General features: G+C 40.6%; 2 protein-coding genes across 3 annotated transcripts; one reads left to right on the forward strand and one right to left on the reverse strand.

Annotated features, from left to right (window-relative positions):
* rab3c (RAB3C, member RAS oncogene family) lies at window positions 1-12,720 on the reverse strand. Of its 2 annotated transcripts, none has more exons than XM_032516153.1 (5): window positions 12,573-12,720; window positions 10,552-10,776; window positions 6,061-6,179; window positions 2,432-2,556; window positions 1-2,314 (listed from the first exon to the last, which is right to left on the reverse strand). In XM_032516153.1, the coding sequence occupies exons 1-5, from the start codon at window positions 12,588-12,590 to the stop codon at window positions 2,124-2,126; spliced, it is 678 nt and encodes a 225-aa protein (XP_032372044.1). In that variant the 5' UTR covers window positions 12,591-12,720; the 3' UTR covers window positions 1-2,123. The 2 variants fall into 2 exon arrangements, with proteins under 2 accessions (XP_032372044.1, XP_032372046.1); XM_032516155.1 differs by lacking the exon at window positions 12,573-12,720 and adding an exon at window positions 11,940-12,203.
* A 3,835-nt stretch (window positions 12,721-16,555) lies between these two features.
* Window positions 16,556-22,429, forward strand: plk2b (polo-like kinase 2b (Drosophila)). The gene is made up of 14 exons (XM_032516342.1): window positions 16,556-16,829; window positions 16,925-17,032; window positions 17,140-17,256; window positions 17,524-17,653; window positions 17,877-18,060; window positions 18,250-18,448; window positions 18,581-18,728; window positions 18,962-19,056; window positions 19,377-19,509; window positions 19,732-19,812; window positions 20,211-20,370; window positions 20,760-20,889; window positions 21,051-21,161; window positions 21,358-22,429. The coding sequence occupies exons 1-14, from the start codon at window positions 16,638-16,640 to the stop codon at window positions 21,547-21,549; spliced, it is 1,980 nt and encodes a 659-aa protein (XP_032372233.1). The 5' UTR covers window positions 16,556-16,637; the 3' UTR covers window positions 21,550-22,429.
* Window positions 22,430-23,777: the final 1,348 nt, after the last annotated feature.

A 23,777-nucleotide genomic window follows, 5' to 3' on the forward strand; every position in this document is an offset into this window, starting at 1 on the left:
TGATAGAATTTGATTTATTTCTTATAATCTCAAAAACATACTTCTAACTTTGCTTGCACTCTGAGAAACAAATATATTAATTATATATGTAAAGTTTTTTCTAAAATGAGATTGGACCAGATTTGAGATTTGTCTATTAAATGAATCTTGACGGGAGATCAACACAATAATAATTTACATCGTGGCTACTAGCATAAAATTATAATATCACACACACACACAGATGCACACGCACAGAGTACGTGAATCCTTTTTCTTAGAATTTCGACAGTATGGCAGATGGCATGGACTAAGTTATCTCCCTGACTATCTTTCACAATAACACTGCATTTTTGACATGATAATACAAGATCAACCAACACCCAACAGTTAGCGGGAACAGCGTATAGTACGTGAATACATTTGTACAAAAGGTATACACAAACAATGCACTATATTACGTAATTTGTCTGTTCAATATGGCAGGTACACACACACGCACACACACACACACACACACACACACACACCAAGTCACACATTCAGTGGCTGCCGTCACTGAATGAAGCACACTCTCACTTTTTTTTAGGGTTGTACATCAGTTTCAGAGCCATTCTGACCGAACTGTCACTCACATACTGCAGATAGAGTCTTTGTACTCAAGGACAGGAGAAACTATGTACAGGGTTTCATTCATAAAATATTGCACTTATTGGCCCATTGCATCTCACAGCAACTGCTATGACAATGCTTCTAAATCTGTAACACAGAGTGATATATACACATCTTATTATATAAATCTACATAGATAAGTCAGAACTGGCTTCATGCAATTTTTTGGGAGTTTTTATTCAACTATGCAACAAGCAACTGATGATGCTAAAGGAATCGGAACGTTTTGGCACGTTTTTTCCATGAGTTGTATGACTGAAATGCTTTCTGGATTTCAGCTATAACCTTTATACTATATTGACTTCAAGTTATCATCCAACACCACTACATCAGTGTCCATGCCTGCATTCAGATTTTAAACTAGTGTTTAGTCTATGTCTATGGTGTTTTTTTAAGCAGGGAAATCATTTTAATAAAGCACAAAGATTTTCTTTTCTTTTTTTTATATATGGCTGTTTCTTCCATGCCAGAGCTGATCAGTTGTTGTATATCATACACTGTACTGTGTCTTGTTTGTGTGAGATTTGTATTTAATGAAATGCTGGATCACATCTATCATATGGAGTTGAGGATGTTTAGGCTTTATCTTTAGACTTTTGGCAGCATGCTTATCGTATCAAACTATAACGGGTCATCTAAGAGGCTAAGCACATAGAAATAGTTGCTTTTAAGATTTACAGATATACTTATCAGAGCAATTACACATATACAGACAGCAAAACGTGGAATAGTACTCACAGCAACATTATACACACTGGAATCATTCCAAAAGTAAACATGACAGAAGAACTACACAGGCCGTGTTGGAGATGCTAAAAGGCCACTTTTTTATCCAAGGTAGATTATTTTTTTTAGATGACAACGTTCCAGCACTCGTTTGTGACTCAGATGTAATATTCACACTCATGCAAACCCACACACACTTACTGTACAGTCACACAACAACCACACACTCATTACACAAAGGAAAGCCGCTACATACTATAGTGCACTAAATCATCGATTTGGCAGCTATAGGAGACAAAATAATCCTATAAAAAGAAAATACATACTGTACAAAAAATAAAAATGTAAGCACTCACTGACTCTATCCCTCATTTTATAGCTATTCTAGGTCTTATGGATTTTTTAAAGGTTTTAAGGATTAACTGTACATCATGACTATGGACTATTTCCAGCCTTATCACACATACTTGGTTTATGACCATACTAACTAGTAGAAGAATGAGAATACGGTGTCTCTATATTATAGATATCCTGTAATGTTGCACATTTTACAATAGCCATGTCTGTTTGTCTGGTTATTTGCTCTTGATATAAGGTGATATTTTGTAATTCTACTACTAAACAGGGTTTGAGCTGTAGTCCAGAGAAAGCAGCACTAGCAGGAGTGATAAGGGAGAACAAAACTCTGCACACTACCACCTTAGAGGACCCGCGCTGCCCTCCCTTTTGCTTCCCGACGTCAGTCACTAACAGTTGCATCCAGACTGCTGGAGGGGCGGAGCGCTGTCTGTGAGTTTGGCAGTGGGAGCTCCTGTGGGGACGGCCGGATCACTGTCCAAGCTCTCGGACATCTTGTCACAAATTAGGTCAACGAGACGTTCAAAGGTCTGCTTCACGTTGACGTTGTCCTTGGCGCTGGTCTCAAAGAATTCAAAACCTTGGAAAGAGGGAGAGCAAAACACGAGAACGGGAAATGGTTAACAACAAAGCTGCTTCCACGTTGCAGTGTTTTTGATGATATCCCAAAAAGGTTGAATGTTGCTCCAAGACTTACCCAACTGTTCTGCTAGCAGTCTGCCATTGTCCACTGAGACCACTCGCTCCTCTTCCATATCACACTTATTTCCAGCCAGCACCACCTGTGCATTATCCCACGAGTAGGTTTTTATCTGGGTTGACCTGCACACAATCGGAAATAAAAGCGTTGCAGTCAAATGCTGTTGCTGCGTTTGGAGTGAAGGGCACGATGTAAGCTTTGTTCGCCATATAGACCCGTCATAAACAATTATTACATCACCTTGTGTTTGACATCATGTAATATTTGAGTCACTGATGGTGGCAGTGGAAAGGTAGGACAACTGCCTGCCTGTGCTAAAACATAATAATAGTAATAATACAGTAATCGTAGTAACAGTAATCACTATTGGTCAGATTTAGTTTATCATTAGGTATTTTCTGGCTTTTTGACATTGATATTTGTCATTGTTTGTATCCTTTCCTTTAGGTTTGTTCTTTGGCTTCTGCCTACTTCTGATTGGTAAGCCATTTATTGGATGTGTTACAAGCAGGCTGATGGATATTGTATTCACTGACAAGACATATAGGAAACACTGGTGTGTTACTAAATGATGGCTAACTGTATGTACTTTATGTGTGTATGTACATATGTATGTACAGTATGTATGTATGTATGTATGTAAGTATATGTACTGTATGTATGTATGTACGTACAGTATGTATGTACAGTATTTATGTATGTATATATGTATGTATATATATGTATGTATGTACTGTATGTATGTATGTATGTAGTATGTATATATGTGTGTGTATGTATGTATGTGTGTATGTATGTATGTATGTATGTGCATTTTACGTATATATGTATGTATGTATGTATGTGTGTGGTATGTATGTATGTGTGTATGTATGTACTGTATGTGCATTTTACGTTTATTATATGTATGTATTATGTTGTATGTATGTATATGTGTGTATGTAGTGTATGTGTGTATGTATGTATGTGTGTATGTATGTAGTAAGTATGTACTGTATGTGCATTTTACGTATATATATGTATGTATGTATGTATGTATGCATGTATGTGGTGTGTATGTATGTATGTGTATATGTATGTAAGATATGTACTGTATGTGCATTTTACGTATATATGTATATATGTATGTATGTATGTATGTATGTATGTATGTATGTATGTATGTATGTATGTATGTGTGTGTATGTATGTATGTGTGTATGTATGTAAGTATGTATGTATGTATGTATGTATGTATGTGTGTTTATGTATGTAAGTACATACTGTATGTACTGTATGTATGGATGTGTGTGTATATATGTAAGTACATACTGTATGTATGTACAGTATTTATGTAGTTATGTATGTATTGTATGTATGTATGTATGTGTGTATGTATGTTATGTAGGTATGTATGTACTGTATGTATGTACATGTATGTATGTATGTTCTGCTGTACGAAATAATTTGCATAGTAAGCCCTATCAATTGTTCCTGCATGATAACAACGACGTTTTCAACATTCACATAATTTACAGGAAATTAACTGTGAATGCAAGAAGTTCTTGTACTGTTCAAACCTCCAAACACATTTTGAGAAAACATTTAGGGAACAAATATCTCCCGTGGTGTTGCAGTCTGACTAAAAGTAGGGCAGTGAACACACCACAGGCTGAAAACATTAGAGAAAGAGCCAGTAAGAAAGAGAGGAAGAAACGAGTCAGAGAGAGAGAGAGAGAGAGAGAGAGAGAGAGCAGCATGATGTTAGCACTCCTCTCTTTCTGTATGGTTCTGATGTCTGATAGCGGTTCAGATATGGGTCATTTTGAAGCCAACTGCTGATAATGTTCACTGACAGAAAAAACAGTTGTGTTTGTATCAAGTCACAAAGCTAAGCAGGCTACAAAAGGTGTTTTTTATACAATTTAGCCCCCTGGAGAACAGAGGACAACATGGGAAATGTGAAGTAAATGCTTTGAGATTGTGGTGTGTGTGTATAGCGTAATTCATTTGCATGATTTCTTCTTCTGATTCCTACGTTTGATGTCATTATTGCAATGGTTCCCTGTTTTGTCTCTGTCACCGGCAGGAAATGAGCACGTCACAAGCCTAATTCAGCCACAGTTGGGGAAGGAGCCGTTGCCATAGCAACATCTTTTTTTTCTACAACCTTGTCACAAGGAACAAGGGAAAGAGAAAGTGGAATTAAAGCCTGTGGCAAAGGCAAAAAAGAAGAATTTTGATTATGTGAAAGGTAAAAAAAAGCCTCTTCCCACATAGTTGACTGATTTGTGCAACGTCTGGTACGTGAGCTCACAGGTAACTCTCCGGCATTGTCTCTGCCAGCGACACTTGGCTTTGTTAATTAAGATACACATCACAGACAGAGCTCAAACTGCAGTGTACCATCAAGGTGTCAGACAGGCCTTAAAAGAATAATAGGTGTGTCTGTCTCCGACCCCTCTTAAAAATAGGGCCTTGATCTTCTTAGGAAGAATGACTCGAAATCTATTTAAATACAAAACAGGTTGATAATGTGAATCATTCTAACACAATTCATGCTAATAATAAATAAATCCTAATTGTGCCTTTTTAAAACATGTAATCCCCATTTAAAGACCACCAGGCTTTGAATATGTGCTCACTTTAAATGCAGCTAATACAGATGTTTTAACCATGACAGATGCTCCTAAAGCAGCTGTCAAGTGTTGCTGCTGCAGCTAAGTGATGTGGGCTAAGTAGACACTGGCCTTAATAGTGATTGTCATAGTTCTGCATGGATACATGTCACATGGCATTCAGCTCGAGCCTTAACTGCAAAAATATCACCAATATATCAGGTCTGTGTGAGTCATATCCTGATTTCCTGCAGCTGGAACAGTAACATCATGAGAATATGACGATTCAGAAACATTTCCTCTCAAAATAAGCTCATTCTCTACTCCCATAATCTCTTCGCCCTGGCAGACAGAGATAACTGTAGGACAGCAGGGTGTAAATAAAACGGAAAGTGACAGCTTCGCACCACAACACCTGTGGAGAGTGAGGGGGTAAGGAGAAGCAACCTGTGAATCAAAACACACATGTATCTCTAATTGGCAGTTCTGGAATTCCTTTCACCAAAACCTCTCGCTGTAGCGTTCCACTGATTGTGCCGATGAGAACTCAAATAACCCGTAAACTTGCTTTCTGCAGCCAGATGAACGTTGCCTACTAAGTTCAGTTTTAGACGTAAATGAATCATCATAAATCACAGACATTTGGACTTGGCTCAGAGTTGCTCTTCAGCCTGCAGACGCTTGTGTCACACATGGACGAGAGTCATGACCTTTACAATATTACCCTAGATCTCCAAGCCTCGGTGCACACCACATAACAACACTGAGAGAGAGAAATGTACCGTAGCTGTTAGATAGCGATGCTAAACTGTTTAGTCTTGGAAAAAGGAAAAACAATATACACTATTAAGTGTGCAGGATACATCAACTGATTGCATCCCAGCAACAAACACAAAGCCCTTTTGCTGTGTTGATCTGATGCTCATAACAATAAATTATAAGTAGGAAGTAAGATGGAAGGTGGCAGCTACATACAAACCCTGTCAAAAACAGACCAACGTTGTTTCCAAAGAGCTCAAAACAACTCACCAGTCCTGCACAGCACCGAAGGACTCCTCATTGGTGATGTCGTACATTAGGATGAAGCCCATGGCCCCGCGGTAGTAGGCAGTGGTGATGGTCCTGTAGCGCTCCTGGCCTGCTGTGTCCTACACACAGACAACTTGATTTAGCCCAGCTGACTGTTATTTATACTGTCAGGCTCAGCAACATTGACATGACCCTGCACAGCACATCCTGTATTAGTCCATAACTGTAAATGAGAAGCCATGTACATTATTAATCTGCAGCTATTTATACATGCTAATAGACTCTTTGGTTCCAATCTGAGCACTATTTAGGATCTACATTTACATATGGCTGTGGTAGTTGTGTTCATGATGTGGAAATACTCATTATGATCACAGCCTCACTGGCTTTGCATTGATAAAATGCCAAAAACAGCTGTTCAATTTCGGCTAATGAGATTGATTCTTTCCTCTCCTCGATAAAATAATCGCTCAGCTCATGGCATGCATTTCTCAGAGAAAGGACGAGAAATAGAGAATATGATTTCAATATTGGGAAAACTGCTTGCTGTTTATGATAAGGCTGAAGAAATTGCTCAAAGGGAAAGCAAGCGGTTGATTACACAGCGTTCGAGGAGCGTTGTACACAGATTGCCCTGAAAACAAGCGCCAACTGCAGCCTTTGCTATGGAATGTCAATAAAAATGTGAATAGCTCCTGATGCAGACAGATTCAACTCGTCAGTAGAGAGTGTCCATGAGGAGGACAGAGAAATGTGTGCTCCAGAATATTGTTGTTTGTTCAAAGATGTGTACACTTGTTATTTTAGGATACGTTATATAATAATACATTCCAATGATGTCCCTCCTGTTTAGCGTGTTCTTCCACCCACAACACATGTTTTTGCAAGTTTCTGTGAATCATGATGGAGCAGTTTTTGGCTGCTCCACTTAGCTCGTTTTAAATAGAAGCTGGACAGGCAGCACTGGATTGTATCTAGCACTGTGGTTTCGCTTTCTGTCAGTCTGCACATAGCTGCAACAGTGTGCCTGTTACAGCCAGAGGACAGCTCTGACCTTCACTTCGTAGAGACAAAGCTCACAGCCTGCTGAGCTCCCACACACACCACAGCTAAGGCCTTTTGTCGGTTTACAATGACACCAAAAATGCATGTGAATGTGTGCATTTTTTATTTAAACAGCTAGTGTGTGTCGTAGAAAGAGCACCGTTTGAGGATTGACATTCTCGACAGCAGAAATGGACAAAGAATATGTTTCATTGATTTCTTCTTACTGTTACTGTACATGCCCCAAGTCATGATACAGTATGTACAAGTCCTCCTGTTTTAACCTCAGCTTTTTCTCTTGTCTGAAGTCTGAGGCTTAGACATTTCAGTAGCCCATTGATTTTTGTTCAAGTGCTTGACAATGACCTTTGCATTTCCAGGTTATTTCAATGAGCCGGTTTGCTTGTTTTCAGTTAAAAAGACAGAGCAGGACGGAAAAAAAAATGCTGAGTGTTGTAAATTGGAGCTCCTTAAAAAGCTTCGATTTTGGTCTGCAGCTCAACAAAAAAATCAATCCAAAGAGCTGACTGCTTCAAGTGGAGAGGTACTGAGCAGAGGCTGACACGTGCCTGAACTCTTCTTCATTCAGTAAAGTGAGTTCCACTTTTTCACGAGGTTCATCTTGGCAATGCTCGGTGATGTGCTTCATTCACTTCAGCCTAATACGACAACAGGGAAAAGTCTGTGATGAATTTTGACCCTTTTAACTCTTAGCAGATCAATGGTGCGACTACCACATAAGCATGCATGACATAAGCCAATAGCCTTGACCTTTAAGGGCTGCTTACTTAACGTTCAGTTCTCTTTGGGCCCTATTAAAAAAGGCCAACCAATTAAATGAATGCAAGGGCAATCCTTTTTCTCTCTGAATATGCTTTATCTTTGCTAATGATGAAAACACATTATCCCGATTAGCCAATGTCCAAATCTAGTTTTCACATCCTGCTAGACGGCTTCTTCTTTGGCTCTTTATATGGTTAGCAAACAACACATTTCTGGGGGGTGACTAATTGCTGCAAGACATACAGTGGCTGAGAAAGTTTACACACCCATGCTGAAGTTGATTAAAAAGAGGATTAAAAAACATCTTTTGGAAATTGATCTTAATTGAAAAGAATTTAGGAAAATCCAACCTTTTAAGGACACTAATTTTCTTAGTGAATGAATAATGTATTGTTAATAAATAAATGTTCTTCCTTAAACTACAAGGGGGCAAAACTATACACACCCCTTTGTTACATTTTCTTAGAGGCAGGCACATTTTTATTATTAAAGACCAGTTGTTTCATGGATCCAGGATTCTATGCATCCTGATAAAGTTCCCTTGGCCTTTGGAATTAAAATATCCCCCCCACACACCCCCACACATCATCATAACACACCCCTCACCATATCTAGAGATAGGCTTAATGTTATTTCAGTTAGCCTAACAGCTGGTTTGATTTGCATTTGCATCTCTCTTTCCCCCTGTATTTATTTACAATACATTATTCATTCACAAGAAAATTGGTGTCCTTAACAGGTTGGATTTTCCAACATTTTTTTAATTAAGGCATTAAGATTACTTTCCAAAAGATGCTTTATTGTTCCTCTTTTTAATCAACTTTAGCCTGGGTGTGTGAACTTTCTCAAGCCACTGTATCTGGTATGACAAGAGAGAACAAAAACTCAGAAGGAAAGTTGCTATTTGGTGAAGCACAGAAAAGAAAAATAGAAAAAAATAATGAGAAGAGAGAACGAGAGGAACTTTAACATATCTATCTGTTAGAAAAATGATGATACATACCTTTTCTCTGATTATTAATAAAACTGTTTGCATAAGAATACCTCATTATACTGATCACTCTAAACAAGATAACCATGGAGCCACGTCTGTCCTTGTTAAAGACACAGGATGTTTCTGGGGGCAGAGCAGGCGGAGGAGACTCCCAGACCCAATGAGATAAAGTGACAATATCGACTTTGTTATGACTTTGTATTAACATCCACTTTGTACGAATAAGCGGCTGTAGAGAGCTTCCAGTTGGACATTTTCTGTACTATTCTGTAGTGTGGAAACTGTGAATGAACTTTGATACAACTTCAGTGGTTACTCTCTATTCTTGATGATGAAATTATCCTAACTCTATCCCTCACTATCTAAGAGGTATGACCACACAATCTGCTTTAACAGCTCAGATGAACTCCTAATTAAACAGCCTCAGACATTCTTCAGTTTCCCACACACTCTGAGGAAGGTGTTGCCTCTGTGTTCTCCTCCGTTGTGCCAAACTAACACTTACTAGTCTCCTGTCAGAAATATTGAGACTTCCATCTGTGTCCATACTTGGATGGAGTGTGGCGTGTTGAACTAAGAAAACACAATGCAGCAAGCTTTCTCCAATTAAAGCTTCAGGATGGGCCATGTGCTAAATTAAACACTATAATATAAAGAAATGCCTTAGTTAGGCAGGTAAAATGTCCCTTTATAAGTGAAATGGTCCGTTTTGTGTTTTAAATTGATCTTTTAAAAGATTGCTTGCAATGACATCAGTCTATCTAAATCTACAGAGCTGAATAATGAAGGAAATAGGATCAGTTTCATACATACAATCTACACTTCGACTAAAGTATACATAACATAATGCAAAAAACAAAGGATCAAAAGGGAAGTGTGTCCAAGCATACCAACTTGGACTATGATCATACTTGCTTTGTATTACCAATGAAGCATGATCTGTCCTAAGAGACAAAACCCTAACTTAAATATTATTAATACACAGCTAATCCCGTGTGGAGAGGACTTTTTTTATGTGGCCAAACACAGCTATCAAGCCACAACCCGTCATAGCCCTTGAAACATATTGATCTACAAAGAAAGACATGGTTAGGGGTCAGGAGAAAGTGGTCTCTGTGCAAAGATGGACAGCCTTTTACAGACAGGAGTCACTCTACAGGAACTTAAAGACGGAGAGAAACAAAGGGGAAGGGGATCTCTGAAGAGCCCTTACCCCGTTAGAGCTTTGGTAGCCCTCAATGAGACCTTGGAGGATAACAGAAAACAGATTTCTTCCATACATTAACTATGTTTCTACAAATGCTCTCAGTGTAACTGTATGAAATGGACATTTGTGCATGGTTGGCATGGCATAAAGAAACCCAGCTGTACTTTGTGCTTTTGTAGTCTAGAAATGTGTTTTCTTCCTACTATAAAGTCCGATAATTGGAGCATATGCAAATTATCTATAGAGTGTGGTTTCTAAATTAATGGGGAAAAAGTAGGTCATTCAAGAGTTAACAGCAACTAGATAATTAATTGTCTTGTGTTGACCAGCCAAGCAGTGCAGGATAAGCAGAAACAACATTTTTGATAGCTGTATTCCACTTGTTTCATCTGGTTTGGTCAGGAATCCAACATTTTGTGACTGCCCGCTAAATGTTTAATGCTTGGATATTAATATTTCATACCCAGATCTGCAGTTTGATCCTCTTGTCATTTTTGTACACAGTCTTTACTTTGAAGTCGATGCCCACTGTGCTGACGAAGGCCGAAGTGAAGGCGTCGTCTGCGTAGCGGAACAGGAAAGACGTTTTGCCCACGCTGCTGTTGCCTATGATTAGCAGTTTGAACATGTAGTCAAAGTTTTGGTCCCCGCCCTCTCCCTTTCCTTTTACATCCTGAGTGGCAGCCATCTGCAAAAAAAAAACAAAAAAAAAACAGAGATGCTGAAAAGAATGTATTAAGAGCTTCACCTTGAGTTACTATGAAGCTAATCCGAGCTGTGACACAGAAGATTTGACACGTTTTCATAAAAAACGGATTATTTGTTTTTCAGTAGACTCTCAATGTTAAATGGAGAATCCAGTACAAGCTAGCTGTACAGGCCACAGATCAGAGGTGACAGAAGGCTGTGTCAGGCAAAACCAGCATGACCAACGCAGCAAGCTGTTGTACTGATGAGTATTAGATAACCAGGATTTTAAAAAGCTGACTTTTTCTTCTCTTAAGCCCAAATGATTAATGAAACTAAAGGATTATGATAATTGATGTCAATACAGAAATTAACTAAAGAGTTCACAAATGCAATATACTCTGATATCTTGTGTAGGCCTACAACAGATACACTGTTTTTTATTTAGCCTACATGGCAAAATACACCCATACTGTATCAGAATAAAACATGTCAAACTACAATTTCCCAGTTAAAATGTAACTATAAACAGTTCTGAGTGTGATTTTTAAATTGATATTTTAATAGCTTTCCTAGTAAAAATGCAATCAAATGTCCCCAGCATTAGATCTTCTTCCAAATGAAAACCATAGCCCCCTGTTGTACAATAGAAATTTATTTTTTACATTAAAAACGCATCTACACAGAGAATTTCCATGCGAGCTGCCTGCAGGCAACGACCTAAGAGGCCAAGCTGGTACAGCAAGATGTCAAGAGCACAGTCATCTGTGCTACAAGGTGAATATTTTGACAAAGATGCGATTATATGTCAAACCTGGGCAGCCGAGCTCTCCCGGTAGCCTAACCAGTTATAAAAGATGCCGGACCTCCATCCTGCACATCCTGCACTGGGCTTCTGCTCGCTTCCGTGTATGAAGAAAAAAAAAAACACCGAGGCAGTATTTGCAAGGACGTCGCTTTCAAAATCTCAGTGTTATGCTGGTTTTTACACACACCACGGTGAAACCAACGATTTGATTAGAAATTACACGCTGTAGCTGAGCATGGAGCTGCATGCCAGCTAATGCTAGACGAGCAATTCTGGGCAGGAGGTCATTTTATGTATTAATGAAATTCTTCCACATGACTGTTAATAAAGCAAACAAGGACATTGTGTGAACAAACCTGTTTTGAAGACCTTGGCTCTATCTGTATCTGCCCCTGTGTTGCAGAATACGGGTTTTGTATTTGTGTCTAATGCAGGCGTTGGTTTTCTTCCCCTCTCTCTTTCGCTTTCGAGCGCCGACCAATTTCAGCACCTGGGAGCTGTCCCCTCCTTCGCTTCGCGTTTGGCACGCGCCCCTGAGCTGACGAGGCTGGCTCGCGTGAGACGAGCACGAGCAAAGGGGAAAAGCGCGCGTCACGCGTGTCTGCGGCGTCACCGAGGGGGTCCGAGAAGATGGGGGTTGTAGTTTTTGCGCGGCGTCGGCGCAGACGCGGACGATGGCATCACAGGTCGAGATTCGACTACATTACTCAGCATGCAGCGCTCCAACAGCTGTCAGCAGCTGGGTGGAAGCAGAGGAAAACGCTTTGTAGTTCGTTCTTTAAAAAGCATTACATCGCCTACAGAGAAAGTGTCCACTTACACAGGAAACCTTTGTTCAGCCTCACTGCTCAGTAGGCTAGACCCATAGGCTAAAATTATATACATATATATCCACTATATACTTTGTATGTGTTGGTTTTAACGTTGGATGATCTCTCCCTCTTTATCTCTCTTCATAATGAGCTTAATAATAAAACCATGCACCTTACCTTCCCATACAAGTCCATATTTGTCTGTTTTAAATTCACTCCAGCAGCTATAATAAACTCCCAGCTACAGTAGCCTATATTTTTCTTTCTTCTATTTTTCAGGAAGCCAATATAATGGCCTCTCCTTTTTTGCGTCACTCGTGGTCTGTCTTGCTGCCCCCCCCCCCCCCCCACCCCCCCAAACCCGCCCCCGCCCATGCAGCCAGCTCCGCTTCAGAGAACAAGCGGCTGAGCAAATAAGAGCGGTCTGAGTGCTGATGAATATGGTTATTGTGGGCCTTTCAATGGGAGCAAGTGCAGGATGAGGCCGCGGCGGAAGTGGAAGAAAATGGGCACCTTTGCATTTATAATCACACCGGCTCTCGTTTAGACTTATTAATGTACCTGCATAATTAATTTGAGAGATGTAAATGTGAAACTGTACCATTATCATAACGAGGTGAGGACCATTTGGCTCAAACCAGCAATTATTCTCTTGGGAGCATCTGTGGGCCTAGTCTTACTGGTACTGGTGTTAACTCTTCTCACACCGGGAGGTTATGGTCCACCGTGCGCAAAGAAACACCACAGTCAAACACAATTATTAACAGATATTACATAAGCGTGGACTACTCGAATACACATTCTGGCTCTACCTGGCATGAGTCTTGCATCGGCCAGTTGGAAGACATTTCATAGGGCGAGGATGACGTTCTAGGGCGGGGAGACCAGGGATGGTTGCAACAGCATCACTTTCACCAATAAGGGATGACATAAGAGTCTTGTGAGAATTGTCATGTATAACCACTCACTCCCTGATTTTGCATGTGAATCTGCACAGCTGTGAGAAAAAGTGTGCAGATTTTACAGCCAAAACAACTATTTTCAGGTATGAAAGTAATTTTTGGAAACAAGTCTATATTTTGATTAGTTTTGATACTGTTGAAGTTTTAATTAGGTAACTTGTATCAGGCAAGAGAGTAGGTTCTTATGTAAAATGTGTCATTTCATCTATGCTAATTTCAAACCATGCTGGGGTGGGGGGGGGGGGGGGTAACACCATATAAGAAAATGCATGTTTGTTGTTTTACTAAATGTCAAACATCTTCCCATGATTTTATATATGATATATATATATTTATGATTACGAGCTACTTCTGACCTTCTCCTAGAGGAGAAAAGCTCTTCTAATGTTAGGATCCATACCCTACTGACACTCTTCTTCATTTGGCCATCAGTGATGAGCACAGGAAGATGCTTTTGTGTTGGCACATGCACAACAAACTTATATAGTTGCAGATTTTGTGGTGTAGTCTAATTTTTTGGTTCTTCAATCTTACTGTTACAATTTACCCCAGGTTGTGTTACAACACACCCTGGTAGTGGGGTAGGTTGTGACAATGGCACTCCTTGCATTTGACATCAAATAATGAATTCCGTGATACAGTTGGAGAAGTTAAAACTTTGCTACTTTACACGCCAGTGGGGTTCTGCACAACATTGTGCAGGAAAACAGGGTTCCATAAATGTAGCGATGGAGCCAGCTGATGCCCAGAGACCAGGGTCCAGCACAGTTCCAGCTGGGGGCTACACCAAGGAGACAGGATGCTACTCCTCGCTTTGTAAAGGTATGGTGTTGTGTTTGGCAATGATATTCAATGCAGGAAACATGACGATGCACAACATTTTTATTTATTCTTCAGGTGTCTTTACAGCTGTTGCCTGGCTCTGACTCATAAGATATATGCCTTGGAGATTGCAATATAAATCTACATATTAGCTACTGTTAGGAGTCTGGCTGGAGTCTTATTTAATATGGCAGCATCAGTGATCTCTTTCTATTCCATATTCTTCATACAGCCTAATACCAGTTTTTAGGAATCCAAATAGGACACACGTTACTGCAAATAAAACTGAGATCAATCTCCACCTCTGGAAAGTGCCACTTCTTGGCCTGATTACGTCTGGCCATGTCGTAAATAGTAGGGGCGAGGCCTCAAAACCGAGAATATGTCATTCAAACCATAACCCCAGTTTAGTAAACCTTTCTAGGTTTCTATGGCACCACCTGCTGTTGGACAATTGCCCTGGTGATGTTTGTGTCCAATGGAGACCGTTTGGTTGTTTTTATCCTGAACAACTTTACACAATTACAAGGTCAAAGCTTTGCCAAAATTGTTAAATGAAATTCAAGAGTTTGAGATATCCTGATGACAAATGTTTTACATAATTGTATTTGACAAAGTAACTGTGTAACGTCTAAATGTATACTCCAATAATTTATTTTTCATAAAAGCATAGACATTAAGAAAGATATTCTTTAAAGCTAGATAGGGACTGGTTTCTTTACATAAGTGTCTGACCAAAAACATTCCTGAACATGTTAGAGGTTGACCAATAAATTGGTTTCAGCCAATATCGGTTCCTACGTATCTGTTGGCTAATAAGTAGCTACAGTACAGAAATGGCAAAGGTTGGAGATATACACATATATAGATATATAGATATATAGATATATATCTATATATGTATACATACACATAGCAGTCCCTATTACACGTGTGCACTGGAGAGCTCTGACAAGTTTGTTTGCAATGTAAAATGTCTTACCTGATAATCATAAGCCACTTTCACACATGCACTGCAACCCTTATCTAGACATTGCTCAAAGGAGCTATATTTGAGAACACAAATGTCCCGTTCAGTTGGTCTGGGCATAAAAACAATTTTGTACAAAGTAAAATATACATAGTACAAAAGTCTACGTAATGTCCAATTTCCATGTGAGAGCAGGTAAGATCTCATTCTAGAGCGCTTAACTACAAATTATTTGACTTCCACATGGACACTAATAAACTTCCTTAATATTATGTTGCATGAGGGGTTGTAAGGTTATTGCTTTTGTTATTTTGTCACTTTGCTTTTGTTGGGTTGTAGTTAGATTCACGTGTTGTGTCAAGATATGAATGCCAATTTTTAGTCAGTGTGTCCCCCGGACACCCACTGAGGGTTAGAGACACAAAAAAAAAGTTTAGGTTGTGAAAGGTCTGGAAAAATTATCTGTCACCTGACCCTTGTGGGTTGTATGGAATATTTACTGGGTAGTCAAAAGGACACATTAGTCTGAGAACCATGGTTATATCTGTAACCCATTGTATGTAAGCAGTACAACAATATTTCAATCAGATTTGCTGGAAAGTAAGGCCATTTGCCAATTTTTTTTTTGAAAATTGTATTGAAAGGGAGCTACAATTTCTCTGGTTTTGATTTCATTTGGATTCTGATATACATGCACACACAAAATTTGGTTTTGTTGAGATTACCCAATTGTCTGGCCTCGTTGAGGAGTCACACTATCATTTGTCTAATTGTTCATACAGTGGGTTATTAAAATGTACTTGCATCTGCAAGCTAAAACATAGATCTTTCAGTGTACTGCCACCTCTACAATGTTTCCACTCAAACTACTGCTCACACTCCACCCAACAGTCGAATACAGTCTCACATGTCCATGCACAATTGTAATACAGGATTGGTCTTGGACTTCTGGTCTACAATCTCCACCTGAGGGTGCTAGTGCTCCAAACTGAGTTTGGTGCAAAACACAGGAGGAGTCGAGCCTGAGTAGAATACAGATCATGTTTATCCTCTGCATAGTGGATATTTTATCGACCAAATGCATCCCACTTCTAACGCATTGAATTCTAGTTTGGACCAAAATGTAAAATATGTTTTCCACCTACTCGGATTCCATAGACAAAATAGGTAAACTGCAGAAGTCAGTCTGTATTATTGTTGTGAATGGCGGCAGGTGATGCAAATAATCATATGAAAACTTAGAAATGATTAAATGACATAATCCACAGGCTGGTTTCTCCTATTTGATGTCATAAACGTGCCATCATTAACACCAGTGTAATGTACGTGTAAGGTAATTGACATCTGGCAGACCTCATGCTGTCATTTCACACCGTGACGTCAGAGAGAGGGCGGCAGGCAGGGAGGTGGGGTGGGTGCCAGAGCATAAAAACTCAGTGACAGGCTTTCCGGGCTGCATTCTGAGTGCGAGACTACTAACCAGCGCAAATGGAAATACAGAGAAATATCGGGCCCCAACAGACAAACAACAGCAGCAGCAGCATGTGTGAATCCACACAGAGGTCGAGCGAACCTCGGCGAAAACGAACGGATGAGCGCAGTGCGCCCTCAGACATGGCCAGGATAATCACTGACCCGGCCACTGGGAAGTGCTACTGCCGTGGAAAAGTTTTGGGAAAGGTAGCTCAAGCACAGAGTCTGTAGTCGACTTTTTGGATTTACCACGTAACCCGAAGACGGAGCATGTTAACATGTGTGTGTGTTCTTCTTTCCAGGGAGGGTTTGCCAAATGCTACGAGATGACCGACCTCTCCACCAGCAAAGTTTACGCAGCCAAAATCATCCCGCATGCACGCGTCTCCAAACCTCACCAACGAGAGAAGGTAAGCGCGCGGCTCCGGCGCCCGTGCGCACTGGTGTGTCTAGACAGCAGATAAAGCAACATTGCCTTCAGCTACTATTGTGACCATTATGTCTCTTTCCCTGCTAGATTGACAGAGAAATTGAGCTGCATCGAGCACTGCACCACAAACACATTGTGCACTTTTATCATCATTTTGAGGACAAGGAGAACATCTACATCCTGTTGGAATACTGCAGTAGAAAAGTAAGTGTTACTTGACACATACTAAGGTCTCTTGTTCTTTGTCTTTCAAATTTGGATTACACCTGCATTGCACCTAAAGTCAATGAGACAGCACACATATGCCCTCTCTATAAAAGTCCTGTAATGACATAATAATTAATTGTATGGTACAGGAAATCGACATACCTCCCTACAGTTTCCCAAGATGAAATAAAATGTGTTCCTATAGAGTGATTACACTTCAGGAAACAGCTCTGTAATAATTCTCTCTGTTTTGTCTTTTTGCAGTCGTTAGCTCACATCCTGAAGGCTCGCAAAGTTTTGACTGAGCCAGAGGTGCGTTATTATCTAAGACAGATTGTATCTGGACTGAAGTACCTGCATGAACAAGAGATTCTTCACAGAGACCTGAAACTTGGTAAGGAATATTTATGCAGCAGTGACACACTACAGTGCTGAGACACATGAATACTTGTAAAGATGCATTCTGTACAGTGAGGATTTTTTTTTTTTCTCATACAAGCCTACTTCTTCCTCTCTCTCTCTCTTATCATTTCATCAGAGGATCCATGCAGTATTTAGCCTTTGATCCCGGGTTAAATATCCAGTGCTCATCATTTCGTTCTTTTTCTTCCTGAAAGGTAACTTCTTTGTGAGCGAGTCGATGGAGCTGAAGGTCGGGGACTTTGGTCTTGCTGCCAAGTTGGAGCCCGCGGGAAACAGGAGGAAAACGATCTGTGGAACTCCCAACTACTTGTCCCCTGAGGTGCTCAACAAGCAGGGCCACGGCTGTGAATCAGACGTCTGGGCTCTAGGCTGTGTAATGTAAGTAGGCAAACTGTAATTCACCATTAGATACTTAAAAGGTTTAGTAACGATATATAAACCAATATTGAATAACAGATAATAAGCTTGAAAAGACACATTGGCATCATATTTCATGGTCAGTCAGTGTAATATAATGTATTTTTTGTGATGAAAATCACCTCACTTTTGCCCTTCTTTCCACTCTAGGTACACCATGCTGTTGGGCAGGCCCCCATTTGAAACCACCAACCTAAAGGAGACATACAGGTGTATTAGAGAGGCACGTTATTCCCTGCCCTCCTCCCTGTCGCCACAGGCTAAGCAGCTAATCACCAGTTTGCTAGCCAAGATCCCAGAGGACAGACCTAACCTGGACCACATTCTGAGGCATGATTTCTTTACACAGGTTAGACCCTATTTTTTCCTCCCTGTCTGTCTCTTCTGCTCACGGTCTGTCTCACTAAATGTCACTCTGTAGGAGAATAACATCGAGTCCTTTAGCACCAGCCGCACACTGACCCACTTTTGTTCTCCATAGGGCTTCAGTCCAGAGCGTCTGTCAGCTAGCTGTTGCCATTCAGCACCAGATTTCCACGTCTCCAGTCCAGCCAAGAGCTTTTTCAAGAAAGCTGCCGCTGCGCTCTTTGGTGGGAAGAGAGACAAGGTCAAATACTACGAGACTCTGAGTGAGTATTCCATCAACCACTGAGCATTATAAATGTACCACTTTAAATGCCATTCGTCACACCAGTCTGTTATCTTTCACTTTGTACAATTGGGGTTGCTACAAGAAACACAGTTAAATCTTCAGACAATTGGAAGCACAAGTCACATTTTATCCCATAGTGCTGTGTGTATGTAGCTGCTGGTTTAAAGGTCATGCTCTGACATGTTGTGCGCTTTCATTGCCTTTTGATAGATAAGTTAACTAAAGAGGAAGAGGAGATCTACAAACTGCAGCATGACCTGGAGAGAACTGTCATCAGCCAACAACAGAGCAAAAAGATTTCTGAGGTAAGAGCTCATACATTCAACACAAAACACACATTTACTTCCCTTACTTAGTGTAGGCGACGCTGCAGGCACATTATTCATGCAGCCATTAAATAAATAGGTAGATATGAGATATCATGTTGAGGAGATCCAATGTGTCACGCTGATGCTGTACGAACACTTCATATCTACCAATTTCAGAGCAAAGCACTTATAAAAGCACTTATTTTTAACCTTTAAGCCAACCACTTAGAAACTGTGGGTGCTGCTTAGTCATAGTAGGAAGAGATTGTCCAAACTTGGAGATTCTAAACCCTGTCGTCACTTATTCCCACCTTCAGAATGGAAGTCTACTTCCGTCATCTGCTGAAAGCCCCGTCGGTCCTGCAACAGAGAGTCAGTCCCCGACAACGCGAGATACCATCCGCCTGATCGTCAGGGGGAGTCTGGGGAGCTGCAGCAGCAGCAGTGAATGTGAGTTTACCAGCCCTTGTTTCACACACACAGCCCAGTGATCACAGACAGATATTGATGTTATATAATACTCTATTCTGACGTGTATCCAACAACAGTAAATACATTTGGTTAAGTGCATCAGTGATGGAGAGATTTGATGCAACAGCTAGAGTGCAAAGTAATTTCTTGTGCTGTACTGTTAACATCAAGCTAAATGACCCTATGTTGTTGTTCCTAAAGGCCTGGAAGACAGCATGACGGGAAGCGTGGCTGAGACTGTTGCAAGCGTGTTGAGGGGGTGTCTGGAGAACATGCCTAAAGGTGAGTTGACTTGTTGAAATGAGAGACCTTTGTATGTAGTTGTTGATGAGATGATTACACATTGAACGATTTTGGGATTCAACTAAAGCTCATTATTTGTATTTTACCTTGAAATGTCTAAACAGAGACACGTGTTGATCAAAAGACTCAGAAAGTATATTTACATTCATGTTCCATGTTTTAGTTTTCAAAGATACCCTCCCTGATTTTGACACACCTAAATTACTGCCCAGCTCATTCTTCTTCGTGTTTCTAACTGTAAACCTGGAGGAAATGTTGGAGTTTAGTTATTTGCTTTAACAGAGTCAAGGATTGTTCGTGGTTTCACAGTCAAGGTGGTTGGTTCTTTAAATCGTCTTTGTATTCTAATCCTCCTCCTCTGTGTTCTCACCCTGCAGCCGACGACATTCCTCAGGGCTCCAACAGCTGCAGTCTTCAATGGGTGACTAAATGGGTGGACTACTCCAACAAGTATGGCTTTGGCTACCAGTTGTCTGATCACACCGTGGGAGTTCTCTTCAACAACGGCACTCACATGAGCCTCCTGCCAGACCGAAAGTATGCACTAGTCTATGCTTTTACAACACTCCACCTTCAGTTTGACAGTTATTAATCGCTACATATAATTGAGATGGCTTGTGTAAACATGCAAGAGTGCATAACTTTGAAGAACCTGTTAGTGGTTTGACATAAGTACCAAATTGAAGGGAGGGCTTGACTTGTTAGGTTTCAGCAGTCATATGAAATTACAGGCTCCATCTCAACCAAAATATCTTATAATGTTCTCACTGACACCTAGATTGTTCTCAAGCAAGAGCCATATTTTCAGCCAAGAATAACAACGGGTTTTGAATGTCAAGGAAATTCCTTAATTTCTGGTCCATTTATGTAGTGTTTATCTGAGTGGTTGGGTAACTGGGTTTATCTCCTTCTCTCCATCTCTTCAGGAACATCCATTACTATGCAGAGTTGGGCCAGCGCTCTGTCTTCCCAACTTGCGAGGTTCCTGAACACTTTGTGGGCCAGGTGACTGTCCTCAAGTACTTTTCCCACTACATGGAGGAGAACCTTATGGATGTAAGTAAATCTCTCTATCCCCCCCCCCTCCCCTCCCCTCTGTAACCTGTATCTTTCTTGCTATTTTGTGTCTTGTCTTTCCATCCCCTGAAGCATTAGAAACAGCGTCTTTCATGTTGCTGCCTGTCTAATCTGGCTGTGTTGCTATTTTGCTTTCTCAGGGTGGGGACCTGGGTAGTATGACGGATGCACACATGCCCAGACTCTACCTGCTGCAGTGGCTCAAGTCCGACCGCGCCCTTATGATGCTCTTTAACGACGGCACGTTCCAGGTAAAAACACACTATCAAAGGAAACACAGCCATTGCTGGGCATGTTCAGAGGAGCCCATTTTTAATTGGAATGCATAACTCAGATTAACAGAGGAGGGTTAGACCGCAAATCAAATACGACTTGCTCAAAATTGCTAGAGAATATTGATAAAGAATAAACAAAAACTTAACTTTATTTATTTTTTTATCTCTAAAGATCAACTTTTATCACGACCACACCAAAATCATCCTGTGTTGCCAGAGGGATGAGTACATGCTGACCTACATCAATGAGGACCGCGTCTCCAAAACCTTCAAACTCAGCTCCCTGTTGACGTCTGGATGTCCCACTGACCTGCGTGAACGCATGGTGTACTCCCTCAACATGCTTCTGCAGAGATGCAGCTAATCCAATAATATGTTTTGGATGGCGTTACACAGCCAAATCTACACATAGTGCTGCTGCAGTGCTGCAGTGGAACCAGGACTCGAAAGGAATCTTGTGTGATAAGGACAAATTTGAGGCTGGATCTGTGAAAAGTTAATTAACATTCCTGTACTGTTGCACCTTCATGACTCGGCAGAGGTGCTGGTGAAAAAATAACAGACTCTGCGGATTGGGGAATGAAATGTAGCACAATGACAGTTACAATGGCAAAGGGCTGATTTGTATGTTGGTTGTTGGAGGAAATGAAAGACTGAGCATGTTGGAATGAGTATGTTGGTACGAATGTGAACCTCAGATGTTTTTTTGGGGGGGAAAAGGGATGTTTGGGAAGTAAAGACATACGCTGGGCTGGCTCCAGCTTAAATGTGTATAGTATAGTTGATGCTGTTTTATAGAATCCATACACTGATGCTCTGAATGTAACCAGAGCTAGACTGTGGAAAATTGTAAATGATGTACAGTGTTTGTCACAGCCAACTTAGCAGTGGAGACAAGTGATTGGGATGCTAGAAAGTTTGGCTGTTTATATATGTGTGTGTGAATGTGAGTGGGAGTGGGAGGGGGTGTAACATCACACTCACTTCTAAAACTGTGATTTGTTCTCTTTGGTGACGGATGGACTCAGTACATTGAGCTGGGAACCAGAGGGGTGATGTGAGGTGGAAGAGTGAGGGGGAGAGAATTACATTTAAAAAACAGTACCAGAGATTCTTAAAGGATCCCTTAAGAGCCATTATCACCATGGTAGAACATGTTCTAAATAACTTATTGTGCAAAAATAATGGCAGTATTTATTTATTTAATAATAAAAAGCATTTTCTAAAAAAAAAAGAAAAATCTATTTCTGAGTACTTGTCCTTCTCATTGAGTGTTTGTACACCATTTTTATTTTTGGAATCACTATTTTGTTTCTGTCTGCCCAAAGATATTATTAGATTTTTAATGCTGTTACATTTTCCACAGATGCTGGTATTGTGATTTTTTTTTTTTTAATGCATTTAAACAAACCTGAAAATGAACTTTGTCCTTGTAAGAAGCAGTTCCTGAGTCTATGTATTGCACGGTGTGGTAAGAATTGGATTAAATTACACTCATCTGTGCACTGGTCCAAGTCAAAGCAAGCCTATTATCCTAAACTTCAACAGGAAATGGGCAACTCACAAAAAATGAATACATAATGAAGGGCAGTTTTACAGTACCAATGAAGGTGTTTATTCGCTTTCTCAAGGCCATGTCTTTGCTTAGTTTTCCGCAGTGATAAATGGAGGATGGCAAAGATGGCTTGACTGTGCTATGCGGGTGACCTTGTCTCACACGAACGGGCGCACGTTACTTCGCATACAAACAATAGGCACTGACCAACAGGCCAGCTGGGTGGGTCGGAAATACAGAAGGAAGACGGCCAGATAATGACACGGCTAGAAGGAGAGACTAATAAGATGACAGACTCTGTTGTACTATGTCGGCGATTGCATCAGAGCAATTGAGGCTACAATCATTCTTAGACATCCTTTCACATTCACTGACTGTAACCATGGAAACAAGCATCCACTGACCAATTTGGTGAGAGCTGGAAATCAATGAAAGCTGCGTAACACACTGGCACGGCTTGTCCTTGCTGATAGTCAAGCTCATTTCCTGACATACTTGTGCTGTAATTGTAACTTGTGTTTGTCACGGCTGATTGGCTCTTCCGCTGCACTCGCTCTGTTCTCCACATGAGTATTCGACTGTCTGTTGGACACCTCTTCACCTTCCGAGCTTATGTAATGATGGAAGTTGAACATGGATGTTTGAGTCATCCCCTCAGCTGTTCACTCAAAATATCTCCGCTCTTCAGAGTTCAATAATGAATGTCTCATGCATAACCATACCCACACAGACAGAAGCAGAACAGGAAGTAGCCTACAAGTAGAAGGAGCAGGAATTATTTATGACAGCACCTCCAGGTCTGAGTGTGCGTGATTTGACAGTAATGGCCCCTGGAATGGATGCATCGTCAGACACAAATAGATTTTGTGAGGTTTTCTGGCCTTTGACGTAATTTTTCTCCCTTGGTACTGACATCTGAAAGGGAGTGCAGCATCATCACTGGCATCTGAGCTTATGTGAAGGAAAATATTTCCTAGTCCAATGTAGATTCAGCTCCTATAATAATTACTGTAAGCAAAAATTCAGGTCAAGTCAGG

The sequence above is a fragment of the Etheostoma spectabile genome, chromosome 5, assembly GCF_008692095.1.
Source record: "Etheostoma spectabile isolate EspeVRDwgs_2016 chromosome 5, UIUC_Espe_1.0, whole genome shotgun sequence".
NCBI lineage: Eukaryota > Metazoa > Chordata > Actinopteri > Perciformes > Percidae > Etheostoma > Etheostoma spectabile.

Bases quoted from the DNA above. Each gene is read 5' to 3' on its own strand.
- plk2b (XM_032516342.1), top strand. From the start codon at position 16,638: ATGGAAATACAGAGAAATATCGGGCCCCAACAGACAAACAACAGCAGC. The intron at 16,830-16,924 runs GTAGCTCAAGCA...TCTTCTTTCCAG, and splicing joins GTGGAAAAGTTTTGGGAAAG to GGAGGGTTTGCCAAATGCTA. The intron at 17,033-17,139 runs GTAAGCGCGCGG...TTTCCCTGCTAG, and splicing joins AACCTCACCAACGAGAGAAG to ATTGACAGAGAAATTGAGCT.
- rab3c (XM_032516153.1), bottom strand. The intron at 6,180-10,551 runs GTATGAAATATT...GTCTGTGTGTAG, and splicing joins GGATCAAACTGCAGATCTGG to GACACAGCAGGCCAGGAGCG. The intron at 2,557-6,060 runs GTGAGTTGTTTT...GATTGTGTGCAG, and splicing joins TTCGGTGCTGTGCAGGACTG to GTCAACCCAGATAAAAACCT.